The sequence below is a fragment of the Aquarana catesbeiana genome, linkage group LG02 (genome assembly GCF_042186555.1).
Source record: "Aquarana catesbeiana isolate 2022-GZ linkage group LG02, ASM4218655v1, whole genome shotgun sequence".
In the NCBI taxonomy this organism is placed as follows: domain Eukaryota; kingdom Metazoa; phylum Chordata; class Amphibia; order Anura; family Ranidae; genus Aquarana; species Aquarana catesbeiana.
The window spans coordinates 378,823,137-378,850,856 of record NC_133325.1 but is presented as its reverse complement, the minus strand read 5'-3'; the positions used below and the strand labels follow the sequence as shown (position 1 = coordinate 378,850,856).

Here is a 27,720-nt window from a genome sequence, read left to right as displayed (position 1 = left end):
TTCCCTGTATGTTTACACTGGTTTCAAGCTCAATCTGCAGTTCATATAGCACATTATATGGTTTTATAGATATTAGGAATTGGGCGTTATTTACTTGTGGCAAACCCTGACATTTTGTCTCTAATGTTACTCCATGTGAGCAGTTTAAAGCTGGAGGGTTTTCTCCTCCTGTTCAGACTTAGTCTTAGGAGGTGGTGGTAATTGTTTACACATCCCAGATAAGGCCTTCTTGCTCGCATTTTCTGCTGAGTATGAACAAAGCACATTGCTATATTTCTGCTGCCATTTTCTACACAGCCACAGCAACACAGTCAGTGCCTGGGTTATAGCTGGTCCTATATCTGGACACACAAAACCCCACCTATTCCCAACTTTATTCTTTAAATACCCCTTTTATCTGCTCCTTGTAAATTGGATAATGAGGGAATAACACACACTTGGCCATGGAACAGCCGAGCAGCCAATTGTCCCATTACTTTTGGTCTTTTAAAAAGTGGGAGGCACATATACAAACTGTTGTAATTCCTACACCGTTCACCTGATTTGGATGTAAATACCCTCAAATTTAAGCTGAAAGTCTGCAGTGAAAGCACATCTTATTCGTTTCATTTCAAATCCATTGTGGTGGTGTATAGAGCCCAAAAGATTAGAATTGTGTCGATGTCCCAATATTTATGGACCTGACTGTACGTAAACGGGCACTACTGGGTAGTGGGTGCGGATGCTCGGTGCCAGCAGCTCACTCCCACTGTGATTATATCAGCGAGTAGCACGGACTCTGTCTGCCGCCACCTGAAGATTATTTGATACAGAGGCACAATGGCAGCCTGCCTATGTAAACAAGGCAGATTGCCGTTCTGTCAGTAGGGAAGGCATGTATCCTGTGTTCCTGCAAAGCATCTCTTCCCAGCCAGTGTGATTAGTACACTGACAGTGCATATTTTTAGCACTGATCACTGTATTGGTGTCACTGGTTCCCAAAAAGGTGTCAGTTATGCCGCGAACACACGGTCGGACTTTTCGGCTACAAAAGTCCGACAGCCCGTCAGACGGACTTTAGGCGGACTTTCTAACGACTGGACTTGCCTACACACGATCACACCAAAGTCCGACGGATTCGTACATGAGGATGTACACCAGACTAAAATAAGGAAGTTGATAGCCAGTAGCCAATAGCTGCCCTAGCGTCGTTTTTTGTCCGTCGGAGTAGCATACAGACGAGTGGATTTCTGGGTCCGGCGGAGTTACGACGTAAAGATTTGAAGCATGTTCCATATCTAAAGTTCGTCAGATTTGCGACTGGAAAAGTCCGCTGAAGGTCCGGTGAAGCCCACACACGATCGGATTTGGTCCGTCAGACCAGTCCGGTCGAAAAGTCCGACGGTGTGTACGTGGCATTAGTGTCTGATTTTGTCCACCACTATATAGCAGTCCTGCTGTAAGTCGCTGATCGCCACTATTACTAGAAAAAAAAAAATTCCATACATATATCCCATAGTTTGTAGACGCTATAACTTTTGCGCAAACCAATCGATGTACGCTTATTGGAACTTTTTACCAAAAGTATGTAGCATAATACATATTGGCCTAAATTGATGAAGAAATTAGATTTTTTACTTTTTTTTTTTTTTTTTTTTAAATTGAATATGTTTTATAGCAGAAAGTAAAAGCTCTATTTGTGGGGAAAAAAGGGCATAAATTTTATTTGGGTACAGTGTTGCACGGTAGCACAATTGTTAGTGAAAATAACACAGTGCTGTATCGCAAAAAGTGGCCTGGTCATGGGGGGGGGGGGTAAATCTTCTGGATCCTGTAGATGAGCATCTGAAAGCCCACCTAACGGCCTTCTTTGCCCCTGCCTGCAACCAGCTATTGCTTCTATGTCCATTTGCCAGACTTAATGCTAACTGGACAGGAGATATGAATAGAGAACAGGAAGCTCTTTGAGGTCCTTGCTCATTTAGAACATTTACAGCTGATGTTCTCAGCATTGTTTTGTGTTAATGCTGTAGAAATTGTGATTCACTAAGTTTCTAAAATGCTCCTCATCTCTGCATATACTCATGATTTTGTGGCTGAAAGTTTGCTCTGCTGAACCTGCTTGTAAAAAGCATTTTGTGTGCATGTCTTTTGATGGTGAATGCATTTTTGCAGAATCACTTGATAAACTCATCAAGGAAATCACTACTAGGCGAAAGCTACTTTTAAAAAGGAATTTTAAGTCTTCTTCTATGGCTACTATTCCTACTCAGTGAAAGCGTTCGCTCTTCGCAGGCCTTTACTTCCAAACCAAGGTTTAACACCTCCTTTTGTTGCAAACCCTGAACTCCCAAGTACACTAGGCCTGCCCAGAATCTCTACTCACAATGAAGGGGCGATCCCACTTGTATAAGTGGGGGAAGTCTCTTGACATTTCTGTCAGTGTGAACCCATGACATCCCAGACCTCTGAGTCCAATCTGTCATTTGAAAGGTGTACAAAATAGAGTTTCTATTTCTGTCCCCCTCCTCCCTTTTTTCTGTCCAACCTGCCAGCTTTAGACCAAAATAAGGCAGATTTAAGAACCACCTTGCACCAACTTCAAGCACAAAAGTGGTTGTACCAGTTCCTTCAGAAGAATGTTTTTACAGTTTCTATTCAAGCCTACTCACTGTACTAAAACAAAATGAGGGCATCCGCCCAATACTGCACTTAAAGCTAGAATTCCAGATGGAATCAATATGATGTGTCATTGTTTCTCTCAGATAAGGGGAATTTCTGGCATCAGTAGACAAGATGTCAATCTACACATCCATGTCTTTCCCTCACATCAAAATATTCTGCATTTTGCTGTGAGGGGCCAACACTTTTATTGTGTAGCACTATCATTCGGATCTCCTTTGCATCCAGAGTGTTTACAAAAGTGTTTACCATGCTTCTGGGTCTTCTGCAGACTCATATCACAGGTTACCTGGGTGACCTCCTACTGAAAGACATCTCGGCCAGAATTTTCCTTACCTCAAGAGAAGGTTGCTTCCCGAAGATCCCTCATGAGAACCTCAAGATCAAGATGGTACCTCTCAGTTCCATTCTGCATGAGGATTCTGGGCTTAATGATAGCCTCCTTCAAGGCACTTTTTTTTTGTCCAGTTTCACTCCAGACCTCTTCACTCCAATATACTCAGATTGTGGATCAAGCAAATCCAATACTTAGATCGCCTAATGCTTCTGTCCAACCAGAGTTCTCCCTAACATAGTGGGTTTCCAACTCTGCTGTGGATGCCATCCTTAAGGGCTGTGGTGTAGTGTACAACTCTAATTGTCCAGGGGAACTGGACGTCATAACTTATGTGATCTTGATCTTTATTAGCTTAGTGGTGAATGTGTTTTTTAGTGAAATCACGCCAGTTCTAACTGTGGTTCAGGGCTTGTCAGCCCCCTTTAATGAAACAAACAAAAGTAAAGTCCACAAAACGGTTGCCTACGCAGGAGATTTTCATCAGCAAAATAGATTAAAAAAATATCTGAGCCATCTCGCTTTCTGTTCAGCACCACTTCTTTTTTCACTGGTCAGACTGTCTCACCTAGCTCTCCTGGCTCACTGAGCTTGTAGTTTTAGCCTCTCGCTGCACAAGCCCACTCCCTGGCCTCTCAGTAGGGGATTGCCAGGCACCCTGGGCTCTCTCACTCCTGTAAGGCCTCATGTACACTGCTGCTGCTAAATGGACGTTTAGGAGCAGTTGGGCATTTTTTTCAACTGCTCCTGAACTCTCCTGTTATCTTATCAGTTGTATGGTTGTTTACAATCGTTTCTAGGCAGTTGAGTTTAGAGGCTTTTTTTGGAATGCAAAAAAATGGGTTGAGTAGCTGAGTTTAGAGGCATTTCAAGTGCCAAATGCTTCTGAACGCAGCTAAACGTGGCAACTCGCGTTTAGCCGCGTTTCGCTTACAGGCGTTTTTCATTTTTAGCTATTTAAAAGAAAAAAATTTTTTTTTTTTATAACGCCGCTAAACGTGGCATGTAAACGCAGCAAAACGAACGTTTTAAACGTGGGTTACTATCTGTCAACTTAATTCGGGAGAGGTTTTAAAAACGTCCCGTGTACATGAAGCCTAAGACTTAGACTCCCTTAGTCCCCTGGACCCAACTAGTTGCCTCAGCTCTCCCAGTCCTTTTAGACTCGTTTAGCTGTGCCAACTCTCGGTCCTGTGGGTAAGTAATCTCTCCTCAACCTGGAGTTCTGTCTCCTGAGCACCTCTCCTAATGGGAGTATATGCCTGTCTCCTAGATGGAGCACACACCTGTCTCCTGATGTAAGCCCTGTCCTATTGCCAGGTCCTTGCTTATAATGAGTGTGTACACCTGCACGCTCACACAGCTTGCAGATCTTCAAAAGACAGGATTTAGGATTTCATTACATCCAAGACTCTTTGAAGCCATTCGATTCTGGATGGATTCCAGAACCCCTCACTCTACATTTGTGAAAACCCTTTATAGATCTTGCCTACCTTTTATCCAGTTGCAGGAGCTAGCACAGTCTATAACACAATTATAATAAAAGGAATTTTAACTTGACTGTAAATTGTTTATTTTGGAGTACAGTACAGGACAGATGCTGCCACCACCATGCTTCACTGTTGGGACTGTATTGGACAGGTGATGAGCAGTGCCTGGTTTTCTCCACACATACCGCTTAGAATTAAGGCCAAAAAGTTGGTGTCAGATCAAAGAATCTTATTTCTCACCATCTTGGAGTCCTTCAGGTGTTTTTTTAGCAAACTCCATGCGGGCTTTCATGTGTCTTGCACTGAGGAGAGGCTTCCGTCGGGCCACTCTGCCATAAAGCCCCAACTGGTGGAGGGCTGCAGTGATGGTTGACTTTCTACAACTTTCTCCCATCTCCCGACTGCATCTCTGGAGCTCAGCCACGGTGATCTTTGGGTTCTTCTTTACCTCTCTCGCCAAGGCTTTTCTCCCCCCGATAGCTCAGTTTGGCCGGACGGTCAGCTCTAGGAAGGGTTCTGGTCGTCCAAAATATCTTCCATTTAAGGATTATGGAGGCCACTGTGTTCTTAGGAACCTTAAGTGCAGCAGTAATGTTTTGTAACCTTGGCCAGATCTGTGCCATGCCACAATTCTGTCTCTGAGCTCTTCAGGGAGTTCCTTTGACCTCATGATTCTCATTTGCTCTGACATGCACTGTGAGCTGTAAGGTCTTGTATAGACAGGTGTGTGGCTTTCCTAATCAAGTCCAATCAGTATAATCAAACACAGCTGGACTCAAATGAAGGTGTAGAACCATCTCAAGGATGATCAGAAGAAATGGACAGCACCTGAGTTAAATATATGAGTGTCACAGCAAAGGGTCTGAATACTTAGGACCATGTGATATTTCAGTTTTTCTTTTTTAATAAATCTGCAAAAATTCTGTGTTTTTCTGTAAATATGGGGTGCTGTGTGTACATTAATGAAGGAAAAAAAATGAACTTAAATGATTTTAGCAAATGGCTGCAATATAACAAAGAGTGAAAAACGTAAGGGGGTTTCCATCTCCACTGTATGTGTAAAAATATTCACTAACAAAGCAAACAAAAAAAATGTTTTAATTGTTTATCATTTATAAAAATAGACGTGAACAAAAGAAAAAAAACAGGAAAAAAATTATTAAATGGAGGATAATAGGGAGTTAATTAAAGCTGATTAGAGTAAATTAAGGGTTATTAAGGGGTTATACAGAGGAACATTTGTTCATTCCTTTGATCTGCAGATGAAGAAACAGAAATATACAAAAAGAAACAATGTTTCTTTTCATTTTAGTGTTTCAGGGCTGAGCAATGTTGGTAATAAACATTTCCGGCTGCTTTTTTTTTTTTTTTTTTTTTTTTTTTTTTTTGACAGCTCCAATTAACGGACTTCTTTAACACTGGGGAGACCCACTGACAGCTCAAAGAACCGAGCCTGAAAGTATCAGATTTCAGGTATTGGTGCATTTGCACGAGTACTGATCCTTGTGCAAATACTAGGTATCGGCACCGATACTAGTATCGGTGCAACCCTAATTTCCAAGTACATGCAAAATTAATCCAATTTTTATTTGGTAGTGGACCATTTTTCTTGCTAAATTTCTTGCTAAATTCTAAATAGAATTCTTAGATATGTTAGGGGAAGATTGGCTGTATTCAGCTCTTCCCAAGATGTGACACTGATGTGGTCTAGAAGAATTCCCAGTGCCTTAAAGCAGAACTACACTGCATCTGAGCACCACAAACCAAAAACACTATTTAAATCATTTTTAATATCCAAAGCAGACTTGCCTATCCATCCATTCATGTCTCCGTGCTTTATTGTGCCGAGAAACCACTTTGAAAACACCACCCCTTGCATATCTGATTGTGGCCATCTTGAGTAAAGGCGGATGATTCATGTAGCATTTACTTCCAGTAATCCATCTGCCCTTAGCTCAGACATGCATTCAGGAGGGTGTGCTTGGCAAAAAAAAAAACCCTCCTGAAGATTCCTGGGATGTATGACATAATTTGCCTAGGCATGGAAACCAGGAAGTAACTGAAGAAATATACAAAAAAGTTTAAAACAAGTAAATATGATATACTTTCCTATTTATTAATTCTTGCATACTAGCAGCATAAGGATTAAAAATTGTCAATGTTAAGAGAGTGAAGGTCTGCTTTAACAGGGATAAGTAAATCTGTGACTTTATTTTCTTATAAACTTATATTTTGTGTATAGGATTCTCGAATGGCTTACCTCAACCAAAATTAAGTATGACTGTAAATGGTTGCCCAAGCTGCATAAGCTTTATACACTGTATATGCATATATAGTAGCACAAAGAATATCCTGGTTGCTAGGCCATTAATGTATTTCACGTTTTACAGAAAACACACAGATTAGACACCACCACATTTGTCAGTGTTTCAGCAGTGTGATTAAGCTGCCTGTGCAGATACTGCGATTTGCTGATGGAACTGAAGGACAGGTCTAGAAAATATCGATAAACATAATAATCTTGAGGACTGTAAGCTTATTGTAAAGAAAAACACATCTTTTGGCACATGACCTCCTGATTTGCTTTTACTTGTTTGATTAGGAGGGATTGGACAGAGACAGCCATGTCCTAACATTCCAATTGATATCCCATTTCATGCACATTTATGTGAACTGACAAGCAGTGCCTCACCAGGGCATAGAGCTTTCAGATTGGAAGAGAATAGACAGCTCGGTAGGTCTCTGTGACAGAGCATATCAATGACACATAGACAGCTGTATTGTAAAATTGCTTTTGGTATGCTGCAGACATCCCCAAACTCTGAAACTGTCCCTGAACAAAGCTTACTGACAAAGATTCTGTATGACATTAATCTGATTTTGGAGGTTAAACCATAGTAAACATCTCACACTGCCGGTGTCTCAGCAGAGCGCTTTGTAAAATCGGCTTCCTCTGCTGCTGTTTGTTATCCATAATGACACTAGTTTCTAGAGTAACAGGGCAAGGGGGTGTTATAATGTGCTTCCTTTGTTCTAGGCAGGTTATTAATTCATGGGAAGCAGCGGGTGTTTAGCCTGGGAAGGGAAATGTTTCCCTTGTTTCCTGTTTCCCTGCCGATTGTGAGATCTAGCACTAGAAAGTACTCTTGTATGTTATACTAAAGTTTCCATTTTCATATCGGTTTAGTTTCCTCTTTACAGCCATAACCTCTAAAGGTTAGAAATGATTTGTTAATATATATAGATATAGCCCTGTTAAAATGTCAGGTTTCTGTGATGTAAAAAAATGAGACAAAGCTAAATCATTTCAGAACTTTTTCCACATTTAATGTGACCTATAAACTGTACAACTCAATTGAAAAACAAACTTAAAATCTTTTAGGGGGGGAGTAAAAACTAAAAAAAAAAAAATAACTCTTATAACTGGGGATGTAGCTGTGTTCAGAATTAGGCAATCACATTCAAGCTCATGTTAGCCCGACTAAATTTTGCAAAAACACATCTGAAGTCTCCCAAAAGCATGTGGGAAAATGTGTTGTGGTCGGTTGAAACCACAGTTGAACTTTTTGGCCATCATTCCAAAAGATATGTTTGGTGTAAAAACAAAACTGCACATCACCTTAAGAACACCATGCCAACAGTGAAGCATGTTGGTGGCAGCATCATGCTTTGGGGCTGTTTTTCTTCAGCTGGATCAGGGGCCTTAGTCAAGGTAGAGGGAATTATGAACAGTTCCAAATACCAGTCAATATTTGCACAAAGCCTTCAGGCTTCTGCTAGAAAGCTGAAGATGAAGAGGAACTTCATCTTTCAGTATGACAACGACCCAAAGTATACATCCAAATCAACAAAGGAATGGCTTTAGCAGTAGAGGATTAAAGTTTTGGAATGGCCCAGCCAGAGCCCAGACCTGAATCCGATTGAAAATCTGTGGGGTGATCTGAAGAGGGCTGTGCACTGGAGATGCCCTCACAATCTGACAGATTTGGAGTGTTTTTTCAAAGAAGAGTGGGCAAATATTGCCAAGTCAAGATGTGCCCTGCTGATAGACTCATACAGAAAAAGACTGAGTGCTGTAAAAAAAAAAAAATCATAAGGTGCTTCAACAAGGTATTAGAGTGTGCACAGTTATGCAACCATGTTATTTTAGTTTTTTATTTTTACTTCCCTTTACCTAAAAGATTTCAGTTTGTTGTTCAACTGAGTTGTACAGTTTATAGGTCACATTAAAGGTGGGAAAAGTTCTGAAATGTTTATCTTTGTCTTTTTTTTTTTAATCACAGAAACCTGACATTTTAACATTGGGTGTGTAGACTTTTATATTCACTGTGTGTGTGTGTGTGTGTGTGTGTGTGTGTGTGTATATATATATATATATATACACACACACACACACACACACACACACACACACACACCTTAATACTATAATGCACCTTTTTTACAGACTTTTCATTCCTAGTGTATTTAAAGGATTCATTCACACCTGTAAATGTGCATTAATACGTATGCTGTAATGTGAAAAAACACTGTAGATGTGAATGGGCTGTTATAATACTTGATTATTCCTAGGTTTCTTGCATTTTCTGATTTTGAGTCCTGCACTGAATGTCTAATAAATATGTAATCCCCATTTTATTATCAAGTATAAATTTAGACCACAAATAAACATTTGCAGGAACTGGTTTTTAAATTAAATGTGTATACATGGCTAAATTCATTTTTGTATGTCTGTCTGGAGTTGTGCTTTATAAAAGGCTATTTTCACAGATCTTTTGACTGCTTTGTCATTCTTTTAGACTCTGAGGATGAAGGTGAGTCAGAAGCAGCTAAAGAACTTGTTCGACCCATAGCTGAGAAAATTATAGCACAATATAAAGCCAAAGATGAGGAAGCACCACTACTGTTTTTTGTAGCCGGAGAGGTGAGTGGGGATAAAAATGAATGCATTTATAATAGTGATGTCAAAGAAAAATTTTTGTGTTTGTTGAATGTTCTGTTAATATGATAATATAAAAAATTCTAGATTATTTTATTGGGCTACAGATATACAGTGGCTTCATAAAAAGAAAATGCACCTTTTGGAATGGCCCAGCTCAGAGCCAAGACCTTCAAATGACTGTAAAGCCTTGATTTTTTTTTTCTTAAAATAACAAACATGTCACGCTTACCTGCTCTGTGCAATGGTTTTACACGGAGCAGCCTCGATCCTCTTCTTCTGGGGTCCCCCACTGGTGCTCCCAGCTCCAGCTCCACCTCCCCCTCCCAGGTGCCCCTATAGGAAGTCGCATACAATGGGGACACTCTGAGTTTCCATAAAACACAAGGATCGTGGCTCCACCCCCCGCCATCCACTATGTCTTTACTGACTCTGATTGACAGCAGTGGGAGCCAATGGCTCCTTCTGCTGTATATGAGACAATCAGGAGGGAGAGACCCGGGAAAGCCTTGGCTCTTGTGCACATCGCTGGATCAAGATTAGGCTCAGGTATGTATTAGAGGGGCTGCGGGGAAAGCTGCATGCAGAAGGTTTTTTTACCTTGCTGCGTAGAATGCTTATACAAATACTTTAACCCTATAGAAATTATGTGAAATGACCTCAAGAGAGACGTTCACACCAGGCATCCTACAAATGTGTCTGACCGAAAGCAGTTTTGAAAAGAGGAATGGTCAAAAATTCCTCCTGAACGTTGTGCAGGTCTAATTCAGAGCTACCGAAAGCACTTGCTTGAAGTCATTGCTGCCAAAAGAGGTTCGGCCAGCTATTAACTCCAAGGGTCCACTTACTTTTCCCTCCATCACATCTTATGGCAAATTACTGCAGAAAACCAGTTACTGTCAAAGGGATTCACTTTTTTTTGCCACTGTACATGACAAATGGTCTAGATATATATACTGCATGTGACCCAGTGATGTACTCTTGATAGCTAACAGATCATTATTTGACTGAGAACATATATTGTCAAAAACACCCTAAATCATACAGTTAGTTTTAAAAATTGTAATTTTGGTATGCTATTGATTTCAGTATTAGGCTCCTTTCACACTTGTGCGACTTTGTCCTGCTACTTGGGACTGCAAAGTCGCATGACAATTCGTTACCCATGATTTCCAATGGTAACCATTCATATATGTGCGACTTCAAGTTGTGCCGACTTCAAAGTGGTCCCTGTACTACTTTGGTCCGACTTTCATGTGAGTTGAGGTCCACAGACCTCAAGTTTACACAGGCATTCCCTGAAATCACAGCAAAATCATGCAACCTTTAAGTTGCAGCAGTGTGAAAGGGGCCTTAAAAAATATTCCTAAACATCCTGTGCATAGCATGCCATTTTTGTAGGGATTCTTTTAGCTTTTCCTTATGCAATGGGTGATCTTAAAGCGGTATTAAACCCAAATGAAACCAATTCTTAGATGTGGTGGATGCATTTGTTTACTTTGTTAGGCTTTCTTTATTTCTTTTCACCTAGTGATCCAGCGAAGTAAGTCTGCTGTTTTTCAACAGAACAAGCTGTCTTTAAAATGTAGCAGTTACAGGGTTGAGACAAATCATTTACTACTGATGGGGTGCTTACAATGATCAGCTTTTATTTATGTAAAACCTTTATCCCAAAAGCTGTAACTGCTTGTGTAACTGCAGTGTTAGAGTGGGGGCACTCTAATACAGGAGGTGTAGTACTGGCCAGATCCCCAGGTGCAAACAGAGGGGAAAAAAGCCTAAAAAAGAAAACAACTGCAACCACTGCATCTAATGATTGGTAAGCTGCAATATATTACATTTTTGGGTTTAACGCTTTAATGTAAACATAAAAGTGTACTAAAATGCTTTATAACCACTGTTACAGAGAATAGATATGGGTATCCATAGACATGAATTGGTCACTTTATACCATCAAATATGGCAAGTTTAGGTAACAAGCTCAAGGATATCTCAGACCCTTCTGGACATCACTTTTTAGGAAGAACTGTTGAGTTGGCTAGTGTGAAAATCTCTCAATTGTTTTTCTTCCCTAGTGAATAGCTGACTCTTGTGTCATCTGCTGCGTTGCCTTCTACTCCTCTTTTACCTTTTACCCAAACTTGTTGGCTCAGCATTGTAGAGCTAATTGTGTTCCACAGTTCTTGTTGGACTGTGTGCAGTGTATGCTGAACTCTTTCTAATAGCTCTATCTTTAGGGTGGCCTTATATTTCTGATCATAGACAGATATACTTGAGCAGTTTGACAGGCACCAAGCATTCCCTGGTATTGTACTGCTATTACACTATTGCAATATTGTGCACTCACTTTGTGTCTTTCCAGGGCCCTTTTTTTTGTCTAAAACCTGTTGAGCTGTGTTTAGCCAACTTAAAGTGTTACTAAACCCAGTGCCCTGCATTCACTATATCTGGTCCCCCACAGTACACAGAACATGGAAATGCAATTATTTTAGTAAATATAAACAGCTAAATACTTTTTCTCATCAGCAGTATATAGCAGTCTTATGACATCTATCAGTGTCTGGTTACAGCTTGTAGGAGGAGTTTTATCATTCTACTCTGACTGTCCTATGAGGCTGCAGGACCCCTGACCCTCTGTCTGAACAGTGTTGATTGGTCCTGTGCTGATCACATGCACCCTCCCAAAAAAACAAAACTCCCTAGCAAAACACACCAAACTGAGCATATGCATAAGGCTCTGTATGGTCAGGAGATGGATTGGGGACAGTAGAATAATGGGAGGATCAAAGAAGGCAGGATCAAACAGCCTTTTTCCACAATGTGCAGGATTAACTCCTTATGTTCCACAGTGAGTATAACAAGCATGCTTTACTGCATATACACACTGATTTTACTATTGTAGGTTTAGTAACACTTTAAACTTTCTGCATATTTCTTTTATGGTCCATGTCCATTTCTTTAATGGTAAATTATGTGTACATTTGAATACCTTACTTTGGGCCTTTTGTAATAAGCCAGGTATTAGCCATAGATAGTGTGCCGTGTGTATGCTTGTCTATTATTATCTTTTGATTTTCAGTGTCCACAGATGGTAAAACACAGGTGTTGGAACATAACAGTCGTCTTTAAACATAAATGTATATGTTTTTGCTGGTGTATATTTCTGAATATACACAATAAGGGAAATGCAAAGAATCCTTAAACCCCATCCACACTGGGGCGGTTTTCAGGCGCTTTAGCGCAAGAAATAGCCTCTGCTAAGCACCTGAAAACGCCTCCCATTCATTCTAGTGTGACTTCACAATCGGGGGGTGCGCTTGTGGGACGTTCCGAAAAGTTCTGCAAGCAGCATCTTCAGTGCTCCCAAAATGCCCTGCTCATTGGAATGAATGGGCAACGCTTTGAAATCGCTGCAAAGCGGGAATTTTTAACACTTTTTTGGGGGGTCAAAACGCTAGCGGCCAATAAGCGTTGCTTAAACAGCACTAAAGCGCCGCTAAAACAAGCAGCACTTTAGCGCTAATGGCCCAAAGCTTTCAGCGTGAAAGCAGTCTTAGAATAGGAAATCAGAACTGAAAGCTGAGGTGTAAAATAATGGTTTCACCCTTTTTGATTATGCAGTGTGACTGGGTGTGTAAATCACAACACTAGCAGAACAGAATTACAAATAATTTGACATTTACAATCATTAACATACAGGTATATTTTGACCATTTGTTTGGCCATTTGTCTAGAGTGCAACTTACTTTGAAATTACTTTTTGTACAACAGTAAAAACAACTGGGTCAGTGTTGATTTGTAAGACTTCTCTGTATTTGATAGTTAAAGTTATTAATAAAGCAAGTACTAACAGCCATTCTAAAATAAAAATACTTGAGCGATGAAGACATTTTATGAAGTTTCATGTCTCCTGTGAACAGATCCTTTGATATACTTTCCAAAATATCAATCATTTGTGCTGTGGGAAGAGATGAATTTGGTTTAGACAGTTTGGTATTCTGGGTGTGGAGAGGAAAGTGGGAGCTGCATAGTACAGGGCACAGAGCAATCTACAGGAAACCAAACCTGGATCTGGTATCACATCTTACTGGAGAAGCTGACAAAGTACACAGGGGGTTCCTCATTTTTCCTGCAAATTAAACACCATAAAAAAGGTCTAGAAATGAAATCCTTCTCATTCCCATATGTAGATGCAGAGTATGCTCATCTCTTATACCTGTTGTATGCTACCAATCTTATACCAGTTAGTCTGGCAATGCATAGCCATATAAAATCAAGCACTGCAACAGATTTGAGTACTCCTTTACACAAGCTTCTTCATACTTGCAACTTGATTTATACGCAACTACCTTCAGGTAAGTGAACAAGACAAAAAAGCTGCTGAGACTTCCTCCAAATAATCCCTCCCAGTCCCAGATAGTTTCCCTAAAAGACGGACCTCTTTTCTTTACTGGGAGAAACTCCTCTTCTTTATGGAAATCTTTTCTGCAGTTTTTTGGATTGGTGGACTTCTCTGCAGAGCCTTAAGGAACTGTACCCCAGGCCTTGCTGCATGAAAGAAGTGGGGATTGCCTTTATAGTTGTTTTCAGTACTGGATCCTACTGTGAGCCCTCCCCTTAACAGGATGTGCAACACATGGAGTTGGGGAAATAAAGTAACCCCCTCAGATAGTTGGTGGGACTTTAACGGCAATGGAGTGATAAAAAACAATTTTATTGATACAAATGTACAAAATTCAAAAACGGGAAAAATCAACATGTAAATCAAGTATTGTATAAAAGGTAAATATGCTGGTGTGGTTGTCAAAGATATATGTATTCGTGCAATCTTCCACTTGAACCGACGCGTTTCAGGACTGAAAAGAAAGTCCCTACATCAGGGACAACTTGTGAGAAGAGTCACACTGCATGATAGAATGTAAATTTAAGTACAAACAAATCATATGCATTACAACTATTGCTCGTAGCACAGAACATTCAACACAGTAGCACATAAAAAGATACAACATACCCAAGCATATTCAGTCAGAGAAGCTCGCCGCCAAGTCCCGGAGGCAAAACTGTAAAGGACGCCCCGAAATACCAACAGAGGATGGGGCGTATGGCTGGCCACCGCCTTGTCCACACTGGTCCACCCGTATGATGCCGAATTCGGAAAGACTCACCGGGGAAACAATAAGAGTATCGTGGAAGGAATATAGGTAGGTATCTAAAAAACAGAAACATTGGATAGGCCCATGCCTAAATAGGAAATCACCACATGGCATGGACACACGGCTATCTAACTACCATGTGACTCTGTGTCCCCACAACCCACAATATAAGTAAATGTATATGTCTTACCCAAATGTAAGCACAAAACCTCGAGGTTGGAGACAAACGGGTGAGGGAAGACTCAAAAATACAGGAGAAAGAGACCCCTTATATGGGTTGATAGCTCGGATAGATCTATTGAGTAATTGATTTATTCACACAGACAATCTGCAAAAAATAAAAAGGAAAACATTGCTAGCAAGCAGCAAGTGAGCCCTCAGCATATTATACTGCCACCAACCAGGAAGAAAAAAGGAAAGTTACCATAAAGATCCAGAGCTGACGCTCACAGTTCTTAGAAAGTGGTGATCGTCCATAGAGGTGAAGCCGCCACCGACCCGGACAGTGCGAGTGCTTTGGATCAGTATCCCAGCGACAGAGGCAGGGGGAGAAAACAAAAATAGTGTAAACCTATGGGGGCGGATGGCGAGCCAGATCCATCAAGCACTAAGGAAAGGCACCGACCACGTCACACATAGAACCGCCACAGGGAGCTAAGCCAAAAGCGCCACAAAAAACAAATGGACCCCAACCCACCGCTGCACGCCCCCCCCCCACAGTCGGAACTATGAGGGGGGTCATGCAACCACAGCCCACCGACGCAGGAAGGAGAACGATCCGGCGGCCGGACCAAGACAGCCAAAAAAAACTGCCTAGTACCGACCGCCTGGGCCGGGCGCCAGAGAAAAAGGCCCCCAACAAGGATCATCGATCCCGGGGGGGCCCCCCTGCGCCGGGCGGGACAAGGAGGGGCCAGCAGGTGTACCCCAACATATTCCACCAACCACGAGAGTGGCAAAGAGCTTCACCGGAGAATAAAACAATAATAAAACTGTAAATATGAGTGAACAAACATGAACAGAACAAAGCCATACCCTAGTCAGTACCCTAGATATTAACGTACATAAGTAGACAGACACAGACAAAGCAAGCGTCAGAGACATAAAAGATCACAGAAGGCATAACAGAGGTTATAAAGAAAAGGGAAAAGTGTATAATATATATAAGGATCCAAACTAGAGGAGCCTACAGCTCCTTCTCGCATACCCCAGAGGAAAATCCCTCCAAAAAAGGTCTGTAACTCAATTGTTCGTTTAACCCGGGGGGTGAGGTGGCAGCAAGGTCCACAATCCAGCGGGCCTCACGCTGTAAAAGGACCTTGTTCCAATCCCCACCCCTCGGGTTAGGGTGAACTCTATCCAGGATAAGAAAATAAATGTTGGAAAAATGCCATGGTGCTCATTGGCCACGTGTCTTGCCAACGGGAGGTCGGAATTGGCTTTCATCATAGCAGTGATATTTCGCGAGGCTCTTAACGAAAACTTTAATTTCTTCTTTCCGACATAAAATTGTTGACACTGACACATGAGAAGGTATGCAACGCCCTCCGTCTTACAATTTGAAAAGTGACATAGTCTGTAGGATCGTCCATTTGGGAGAATTACGTCTTGTCTGGTATTCATAAATCTGCATATCGGGCATCCACCGCAGGTGAAGGTCCCAAGCCTTTTACATGGATCACTGCGAAAATCGCCAACAAATTCGCTGTGGACTAAATGATCCTTCAGCAAATTAGTACGTCGGTAGGTAATCGCAGGATGTTCAGATGAGTGTGGACGTAATGTAGAGTCAGAGTATAGAAGGTGCCAATGTCTATTGAAGATTGATTTAACAGATTCATGTTGGTTGCTGAACCTCATGATCATCCTAGTTGTAGAACCCTCATCTTTTTTCCTTCGATGACTAAATAGCAGTTCACGTCTGGTTCATTTATTGGCTCGTCTGAATGCCTTTTTTAAGATGGAATGGGAGTAACCTCTCAAGAGAAGCCTATCTCTGAGGGCAGCTGCTTCATTTAGGTATGATTCCTGGTCCGAGCAATTCCGCCTTAGCCTCAAATATTGGCTGTAGGGGATTGCGCGAAGCAGTGGTTGAGGGTGAGAGCTGGAGGCATGCAAGATGGTATTTCCCGCAGTAGGCTTCCGAAAGAGGCCACTTGAGAGGGTGCCATCTTGGCTCTTACTGATGAGGGATATCAAGGAATGTGACACTATTTTTGCTGTGAGTAACAACGTGTTATTCTGCATCACATGGATGCATTCATCCAGTTCCTTTTCTGAAGCCTCCCGCAACACCAAGATGTTGTCTATGTAGCGGAACCAAGCCGCTACATGTTGGATGTGGGTTTTCAAGGATTCATCAGATAGAAAAGACTGCTCCCATTCCCCCAGGTACAGGTTGGCGTAGGACGGGGCACAAGAGGTCCCCATCGCGACACCCTGCACCTGGAAGAAATGAGAGCCGTCAAAGGAAAAGATGTGGTGAAGAATGAATTCCAATGCCATGATGATGAATTCGCATAGCTTTTTATCGTCTCTGTGCGTTTGTGTGATAACATGTCTAATCACGGCCAACCCTAGGTGATGGGGGATAGAACTGTATAGCGCTTCAATATCAATGGCCACCAATAAGGACTGCTGTGAGATATGCAGACCTTCCAAACAGTGTAGGAGGTGAATGGTATCCCGAATATACAAAGGCAAATTTTCGACAAAAGGTTTAAGATGAGAGTCAACAAAAAAACTAATTACTGGATACTATAGGTCTCCCTGGGGGGTCATGAAGTTTTTGTGGACTTTTGGTAAACAGTAAAAGGTTGGAATCCTGTGAAATTTTATACGCAAAAATTCCCAGGTGCCCTGATCTATGATTCCCTGTGAGAAGGCTCCATCAACCAAAGCATAGAATTGAGTCTCAAACTTTACAATGCTTGCTTTGGGGATGGGTTTGTACCAGTCCCGATTCGCCAAGACTTTGTTACACATAGTTCTATACTGCTCATTTGACATGATGACAATATTGCCCCCCTTATCAGAGGGCTTAATTGTGAGGGAATGAAATTTTTTTTAATTTTCAATGGCGAGTTATTCGGAGGGGGACAGGTTGCCAACCTTTGTGTATTTTTAATTTCTTAATTTCCGATGTCACCACAGAGACGAAGGACATCAAGTTCGGATTGGAGCTCAGGGGAGGAAATTTATCAGATTTAATTTTCAGCTCTTTAGTACGAAGGGGGGGGTTGCCACCATGTGTTTTTCTTGGAGGAGAGAGTCTGGATCAATGGAGTCAATGAGATCTGGTGAATCCTGTTCCTCAAGCAGAGACAACAGGACATCCAGGTCCTTGTCATGTTGGGCATCGGGGGGGTTTCAACTTTCTCTTTGTTTTTGGAGTACATACTTTTCAACAATAATTTTCGGGCGAAAAGGTTTAGATCTTTAATAGACCTCTCTTCCTCTGACAATTTATGACTAGATAGGTTAATGATATTCATATCATTAACATCAGTGCAGGCCACCTGTGCAGCTTCTATGTTTTGGGAATAGGCGTTACGCCCTGTGGAAAAAATCGACTCTGACCTACCTCAATGTTGGGGGTCGGGCCCGAGCCCACATTCAGTTGAGAAGGTTGTGCACCAACATGTTGAGAAGAAGCAGAGTTAACACCCAAGGTACCCGAAGAGGGAAAGGAAATCTCACCACGTGAACCATAGTTACCCAACTTTCCAGAGGTAGATTGAGTAGCAGGAGAAGGATGTTCAGTGATTAGTTTTTTGTGTGCATTAGGATCTTCATCAGACAGGGCACGTTTAGATCTCTTCTGCCTGTTCCTGTTGCGGTTACGAGAAGAGGAGGAAACAGAAACAGAGGAATTAATTGACGAATCTGACCCTCTTTCCATCATGGATTTGGTTAAACCCATATTCTTAAAATTAGATGTGTGGTTATTTTGGGTCTACTTATAAGCTTTCCCTTCCTGGAATGACATTTTGTCACGCCAGAATTTTTTATCTTTTTTTCTAAGGGTTTCAGTAGTTACTTGGTCTAGATGGGCTTTGATTCTTTCCTCATGTTCCTTTAGGGCAGGAAGGCTCTTAAAGGTTTGTAGTTTAGAATATATCAGATCAATCTCTTTATCAAGTGCTAGACTACGGATCCTACACTCTTCGATGAGCATTTTCATCATATTCCGCATACAGGCCTGTAAATTATCCTAACATCTCTTTCTAAATTCAGGACTAATGTGGTCTATCAAGGGAAAAATTTGGATGCGCAGTCCGTAGGGATTGATGTCCTCTCTAATGTATTTTTCAAAGTTGTCTATGTGCCAAAAAAGGGCCGCTTTTTTCTCCACTAGCTTGCTCAGTTGGCTACAGAGGGAAGACAACTCTGATTGGACCACTTTGCCTTCCTCATGGCTTTTAGAGTAGTCTGCCATAAGGGCCACCCACCTTTGTCCCTGAAACATACTGACAGGTGTATCACAATCAATACAAAAACAAAAAAACAAAATTAGAAAAAAAGCAAAATTAGACAAAAAGCATGGGAAGTCAAAAACAAGCAAATAGCAATGCAAACAATAATACAAACAAGTGTGTCAAGGAATATAATAAAGAGGTAATGACATAGTTGGATGGGAAAGAGGGGTTGTGGGTATTTGCTACCCTAAATCTACAGAATAAAAAAAGGATACCATCCAATTAGGTCATAAAAGTTGCCACCATCCCTGATATGTGGAAATAAAGTAACCCCCTCAGATAGTTGGTGGGACTTTAACGGCAACGGAGTAATAAAAAACTATTTTATTGATACAAATGTACAAAATACAAAAACGGGAAAAATCAACATGTAAATCAAGTTTTGTATAAAAGGTAAATATGCTGGTGTGGTTGTCAAAGATATATGTATTCGTGCAATCTTCCACTTGAACCGACGCGTTTCTGACTGTATATGCTTGGGTATGTTGTATCTTTTTATGTGCTACTGTGTTGAATGTTCTGTGCTACGAGCAATAGTTGTAATGCATACGATTTGTTTGTACTTAAATTTACATTCTATCATGCAGTGTGACTCTTCTCACAAGTTGCCCCTGATGAAGGGACTTTTTCAGTCCTAAAACGCGTCGGTTCAAGTGTAAGATTGCACGAATACATATATCTTTGACAACCACACCAGCATATTTATCTTTTATACAATACTTGATTTACATGTTGATTTTTCCCGTTTTTGTATTTTGTACATTTGTATCAATAAAATTGTTTTTTATTACTCCGTTGCCGTTAAAGTCCCACCAAGTATCTGAGGGGGTTACTTTATTTCCGCATATCAGGGATGGTGTCAACTTTTTATGACCTAATTGGATGGTATCCCCTTTTTTAACACATGGAGTTAGGCACTGGGTGTTCTACATGTCCAGAGCCTCAGTTTGCCTGGCACAGCGACAGCGCCCAGTTACTGAAGACCATATTGGGGGTTTGTTATTCATGAAGGGCGAAGCCGGGAAAATGTAAGATGCAGACCATTACATATCTCCTGGTCATCTGGGCACAGTAATGAGTGGTGACACTTCATACTCCTGGATTGTGGCTTAAAAGTGCTTGTACCAAGACACTCCCCCACCCCTTCATCCCACTTCTGTAGAGGATCAGGAATACCTGCTGGGGATGATTGATACAGGATTTAAATAGTGCTAACAGTTTTCACAGCGCTTAGGGAAGATGATGTAACAGACTTGGTGAAACACAAGTGGAAGGGGCCTGATGAGCTCAGTAGCTCAGACTCAGCCTTTAGATCCTTGGAGGTGTTAGTAAAGTGGCCCAGGTACCCTATCCCCTGATAACTGGCTCCATTCTGACTCCCTGCCTTTTTCAGGTCACTCAGCGAACCACACCATCATCCTTTTCTAAGGAGGAATTTTCTGCCGAGTGTCAGAGTTCATGGGCAGAATAGCTGGCATCATAGAGGCCATGGGCAGTAGGGGTCACAACTGTGCCCCTCCAACCTCTCCTCCAATTTCAGTCTTTGAGTTTACCAATAAACTAGATGAGATGTTTTAGGAGAAGGCAGATATTGCAGAAGAGGATCCCTCACCCTCAGAGGCATCGGATCAATAGGACACCCCTAGTACAGAAATTTCTCCCAGACTGATATTTTTGTAGCTGCAGTACGCTCTTGCTTAGCATTGGACGCAAAAGGCTGCTGACCCCAGGCTGTCCAGTATGGGATCCTTAAAATTCCTGAAACCAGCCAAGAAATTTCCCCTAGTATGTTATTCTAGTAGACACTGTGTGCTCTTGCTTAGCATTAGAGCTGCCTGATTCTCTCCCCAGAGTGTCCAGTATAGGAACTGGCCTCACCCTGAAAAATATCATCATTTCACCCAACAGTATCCTATTGAGGATTGCTTTTTGGGCAAATGGATACTCCCTGTGGTGGATCCTGCCATTTCCTGCCTTAGTAAGACCTTCATGCCCCCCCCTATGAGACTAATCTTGTGTTTAAAGACCTGGTAGAAGTCCTAGATTAGAAGACCGTTTTGAGAAAACCAGAGTTAGAAAAACACAATTTTTTGTAGTCTTGCAGGACAGCAAGATTCCCATCATTTTGTTATGTTCATTTGTGGTATACTGTATGTTTTGTTTGAGATTATGTCCTTCTATGTTTGTTTAATACTGACCAGTTCTGTAGAAGGACTTCACTTTAACGTTTGTGGTGGTGCATTTCCTGTTCCTGGAGGGGGAGTTGCCTGTTTCTCAGATGCTGCCCTGGAAGACTTTTGGAAATAGTGATGGAAAGATCGGTATTTGGTTTTGCTGACAGTATATAGCGCTATGGAAAGGTTTAATGATTAAATCAAGGAACTGCTTGTAAGAAATTGTTTCAATCTATGGATGAGCATTTTTATTTAAAAAAAAAAAAAAAAAAAAACTATTTACAAAGCACAGTTCAGCTCTGACTCCTGGAAAAAAGAACAATAGCATGCCAAAATATCACAAGAAGGAACAATATGCAGATGATTGAATCTTGCTAGAATAAGGAGGTGTACATAGTTTTCCATAAAAGGCTATAAGCTGCTTTTTTAAAGCTCAAAATTAAAAATGGCACAAGATTCACGCATGTTCCTTATATCAACATTCGTGATATTTTATTCTCTCAGGCACTTCAGCATACAGATTTATTTGGTTATTTGCTGTTTAAATAAATTTCTGTATAAACAGTTGTAAAGCAGAGGCGAAAGTCTGCATTCCTGAAACCAGATGTGCACCTTCCTGATCTTTATCTGTACAGCATCTACATCATTTGACAGATCACTTCTCAGCCTGCAGAGGTAACTAAGAATCCCTGCATTAAAGCCAAAGGAATCTTTACTACTTACTAGCAGAGACTGAAACCACTTAACATATCTGTGCTCCCTTTTGACATTATCTTGTGCCACCCTTATACTCCAGTGTGTGCAGGATAGGTACTATCTCTCTTATGTTCCCTGAACGGTTATACACGGAAACTGCAGATATAAAGAAGAATGGATTTCCGTGACAGTAGCTGTCAAAAAGCTGAATAACTATGGTTCCTCAAGCAGCCCCAGAGACACTTTCCAACAGATAATTGGCAGGGGTCCGTAGGGGATATAGGATGCTAGGCATAACTCTCCCATTATTTTTCTTTCCTTTTTTTGCTGTAAGAAAAAAGGAAGAAAAGCTTGCACATTCATGCTTACTGATGACACTTGAAAGGGAGACGCAATTGTACTGTGGACACATTAGCAGACAGATACAGTCTGTGTATGTCAGTTCCTGGATATCTGATAGTAATGAATATTATACTAATTACTAGCAATATATGCTTGTTATAAAGATAAATCAGATTAGGCCAAAATGTAACTAACCTGCAATAAATATTTGGCTTCCACATTTTTCTGTGTGCTTTGGATCATTGTCATGTTGGAAGGTAAAGCTCATTCCCATTGACCACTTTCTGGCAGAGGGCAGCAGATTTTCATCAAGAATTTGACGGTATTTTGCCCCATCCACTTTTCCTTCTATCCTGACAAGTGCTTTAGCCCCTGCTGCAGATTAACACCCACATACCAGGATATTACCACCTTCATACTTTACTTAGGAATGGTGTTATTTGGATAGTGAGCTGTATTGGATTTCCACTAGACATATCGTTTGGTGTTGAGGCCAAATAATTCAGTTTGTCTCATCTAACCATAACACCTTTTTCCATGTGGCATCAGAATCTTCAAGGTGTGTTTTGGCAAAGCTCAGTTGTACCTTCCACTTCCAAATACCTTCCACTTCTTAATAATAAACTTCACTGTGCTTCTAGGCATTGATAAGCCTTTGGATTTTTTTTTTTTTGTATCCGTCTCCTGACTTGTGGCTGGCCATAACATTACCACAAAGATCTTTTGACAGTGCCTTGTCATCCATAGTTGATTGCTTCAGTTGCACTACCAGGGACTAAAATGCTCCAGGAAAGCTATTTTCATGCTGAGCTAATCAAAATGACCACAGCTGATCACATTTGGGAGTCAAGTGGCTTTGTGTGCCATTGAGAAGGTGATTAGCTACACCTGATTGAGTTTACAAGTCATTTTTAATCCTTTTTCCAACTCAGTGATTCTGTTTTAGAATTATTACATTTTTTCACTGACATGCTGGTGTTATATCTTTCACTTGGATGTTATAAGTTGAACTACTTATACTTAAGTAGCAGAGTAAATATATGTGGATAAAACAAAAACGGTGTCCGTCTTCATTTCAGGCTGCAAAGCAACAACATGTGATTATTTTAAAGAGGGGGGGATTCTTTTCTATACCCACTGTACAAACGCTTTATTGATTTTTTTCTGAATTGAAAAATAAATCAGTCACCTGATACTAGTTTGTGCGTGATATCTTATCTCAGTAGTTAAGAAAATAGTCGGAATGTGACCTCCCACTGCATCCTGAACCACCGTTTCTTCTGTTGGGCCATGTGGAGGTGGATCGGTATACTAAGCCCTTTCTCACCTCTGCCCTGTTTTTTGTAAGAAGGGAGATCTTGCTGCATTGGACATCTCCAATAGTGGCTACATGGAGGAAGACCATTCATTTGGTCTTCTCTCTCTATAAAATACCTCTGAAAGTAGAAATTGTCTGTTTCCCTTCCTCTCCTTCCCTGTTCCTCCCCCCTTACTATATACAAAAAAGTGTAGCGCTATAAACCCCAAAACAAATTTATATAAATCAAACAATATACAGTGCATATAAAATTGATATCACAGACTTATGATGTATCCTTTAGAATACAAAGTGGAGCAAAGTGAAGTGCTATAAACTAAAACTATTACATAGTGTACCAGAAAAAAATATTGGAAAAATATATATTAATTGATAACCAGAAATAAAGTCCAAAAAAGGCCCAATGGGGTTAACACCATTAAGAATCCTTCCTCAAGAAAGTCCACAAATGTTGATTGTAGAAATGAAAAAGTGAAGAGAAACCGCCACCAGGGGTCTATGGAGGCTTACCAGAGGCAAAGGATCAAAACCCTCCCAAATTTAAAAGGGATCAACTGGATCAGGCAGGTAAGTAAAAGTGTAGAAACACCAAAGGTGAACTGAAGGGCTGTTGGTGCAGGAGCCGTCACCGAAGGCATCAAGAGGCTTACCAGAACTTATTGACTTGAAAGGACATACTTCATACAAGTCAAAAAGGCTTAATGACCAACAGGTCCGAATGATAGGTCTTTTCGGATGTCTTCAATAATTTGCAAATGGAGATGGTGATATGACTTCCACAATATTCACACAACATACACAATCCAATAGAGGCCATACAAATGTTCATATGCCATGCGAGAATGAAAAAAACTCACATAGCGTGATAACGTTTAACACTGGTTTATTTTCCCGTGCTCATCCATGTATCCAGACGTTTACATTATTAATGTCTTTCTCCTGATCAGACTAGAGGTCATGACACCTCCCCCCCTTACTGCCTTTCCAATTCACACCCCTCCCCCCCCTTTTACCATCCTCCTTTCCTTTTTGAATCTCCCCCTTCCTTAAAGCAGAACGCCGGGATCAGCAAAAAATCCCCTATTAGTACACCCCCCACCCCAAAAACACACCACAAAACACTAAACAGTTATTACATTTGTGAAATTCCTTACCATTGAAGAGAAAAGCCTAATTGAATTATCAGGAAGCCCTCTCTGTAGTTCAAAAAATGCAGTATGTATTCTGACAATGAGGAGCTGTTAGAACAGCGATTACATCATATCCTCCTCTCTTACACTATAATCAAACTACACTTCCCATCATGCTTCAGGAATTAGAGAGAATGTGAGAGGGTACACTAGGCTTGTACATGTTAAATGTGAACAAGCCCACTTCAACATAAATCACCCCCCCCCCCCCCCCATTCTGCAGCCACACTACTCAGTAACACACAGCAGGATAGGTAGGTTACAGCCTTATAAATGCAAAGTATGTTTGTGTTCTCCCCACTCCAGCCACAACAGGAGATAAACACATTGCCCTTATTTGCTTTATGTAATCATTACTGAACTGTAGATACATCCCATAATATATTGTAAACACTGTACTCTGCTGTAATTCAGTATTTATAAATATTCCTCCTCCTGCTGTAGCTTTGAGATCTTTCTAACAGCAATTAGTGTTTGTATGGTGTATATGAGCACATCCCTAACCGCAACACAGAAAGAAAGAGCCGGGCCATGCTGTTTTACATTAGCATGTGGCACAAGTAAATGTCGGTAAGAGAAAAAAAACAAAAAAGTGTAGCGCTAACTTACTAATCAATAACACAATAATGGTGGAACCCTCTAATGTATGGAAATCTCAAACTTCAATATCAGTGCGGTCTCATCATAGCCCATTAATGTGGTCTCATCTATGCCCATAAGTGCCGTTTCATCTGTGCCCATGAATGCCGTCTCATCTATGCCCATCAGTGCGGTCTCATCTATGTCCATCAGTGCAGTCTCCTCTATGCCCATCAGTGCGGTCTCATCAGAGCCCATCAGTGCGGTCCTATCTATGCCCATAAGTGCAGAGCAGGGGATCATTACCAAACATCAGCCGAGTGACAGAGCAGAGATCTCGGGCTGCGACAGATCTTGTATTTTTGTATTTGAAACACCAATTGCTGTATGGCCCCGCCTTCCAGACCAGCATTGTGATTGACAGCACACTGGTCCAATGCCAACCCAGGAGGTGGGATGTTATGGTGATCGGTGTTTCAAATACAAGAACTGTCACAGCACGAGATCTCTGCTCTGTCACCCGGCTGATGTTTAGTAACAATCCCCGCTCTGCAGTAAGAGATGGCGGGCGGTGGGCGGAAGGGGGGTTGTGTATTGGGGGCTGTGACTGACAGGCTGGCAGGGAGCAGAGGAGGAGAAGGACACCACCTCCATGGGCAGTACAGACCGGGGGCAGTGAGACCCCTTTGCATACTACAGCAAGAAGAGATGGAAATCCCTGCTCGCTTTAGAGAACTACAAGTGGGAAGTGACAAGACCGCTGGCTGGGAGTACAGGAGGAATAGCAGCCAGCGGTCTTGTAAACAGGATATCACTGGGCAGTAACAGTTTTTCAGCAAAATCAGCAGGCTATTACAAGGCTCAGAAGGACATGGATGACATTGTTGGTAAAGGTAGGAGATCAGCAACAAGGACATGGGAAAAAAATTTTTCCCAGATTTCTGCTTTAAATTATATTGCCATAGTGTTGTATATGTAAAGCGCTGCGTAAATTGACAGCGCTATATAAGTATCTGAAATAATAATATGACATGATAAACATTTGCTCTTGTTGGTCATGGTGTTGGTCATGAGTGAAGATCTGCTCTGAGGAGCTCCAGGAGGGATCCATGCTGGATTTAAATAGCCACCATAGACCAGATCCATCCAAAGTGCCATTGAGGCCTAAAGGGATGGTACCTGGGGCCTCGAATCCGAAGCACAAGGTTTTGCCTGTAATGCCTCTCTTTGTAGGGCTGGACCCCAGGAACCCAGGGCTTAGGTCTTGTTGCATTACCTAAACTTCCTGATGGGGTGCTCTTTACAGGTCCAAAGCAGTTGAAACCCCATTTATAGGGACCCAGTCCTTGAAGGTTTGCTACGCAGCCTACCGTGATGGGTGAAGGTTGTATTGTCTGTTAATTCAGAAAATCCTGTGGTGAGGATAAAGTAAGGGAAGAAACTTAGGTATTAAAAACATCTATGTATTTCTTCCATTAGGGAAAAATTTTTGTCTTGCCTTAATTCTCCACTAGAGGGAGTCTATGCACATACCTTACTCTGTTGTATTCACTGTAAGCTCAGTTCATGTGTGTTTGCAGCAGCATGTGGAGGGAGACTCTGCAAGGTAAAAAAAAAAAAAAAAAAAATCTGCAAAAATGTTTTCCTCTCCCCCCTGATGGAACCAGAGGGTTAGGGGGACAGCAACGCTGTCCCCCCCTTACATTACCCCCCCCCCCCCACTGCAGAGGGGGAGTGCGGGGGTCTCTCTAATGCCGCTAATTGTTTTTACTGTGGCTGATTTGATTATTGTTTTTGCCTGCTGCTGGATGGGTCCCTGCTACCCTGCCCCCCCCCCCCTCGTGTTGGGTCAGTCGTCCCAAAAACGACGTGCACCAGCACGGGAACATTTTAAAAGTAAAAAGGGGCAGAATTTTTTCTCGGAGGGGGCGAGGCCTAAGGGTGATGCCGTGAACGTCCACGAGGACACAAGGCAGGCTAAAAACAAAATACAACACAGCTGTGACAGTCTCTCCTCGACTGACGAGGAGAAAACAAGCAGCCTGCAACACAAGGACACAAGAGCTGTGGGACATGTGAGGGTTGCAAACTGGCATTCCTGATACAGGAACGACACCTTTTTCCCAGCACTAGGCTGAATTTTAAATGTCATGACTATTTTCAGCGATTAAGTGCAAATTGTGTAGTGCCTCTGTTTTTGTACTTAGGACTATGCCTACCAAAAGAGACACCACAAATCCAAAAAAGTAAAGGTTTCACCCCCAGGTGCTAAGATCCCGAGTCGCATTTCTATGCTATCATCCTCGCCTGAATTACCAGTTATGGCAAGCCAGGGTGAGCCATTGGAACAAATTGATGGTGCAACT

General features: G+C 41.6%; 1 protein-coding gene across 1 annotated transcript in view; it reads left to right on the top strand.

The window, feature by feature from the left end:
- The window catches only part of NXN (nucleoredoxin), a 223,449-nt gene that overhangs the window by 166,658 nt on the left and 29,071 nt on the right, over window positions 1-27,720 (top strand). Inside the window, exon 7 of the mRNA XM_073615136.1 lies at window positions 9,285-9,409. Coding sequence (XP_073471237.1) covers window positions 9,285-9,409 — 125 coding nt within the window. The remainder of the gene's footprint in view (window positions 1-9,284; window positions 9,410-27,720) is intronic.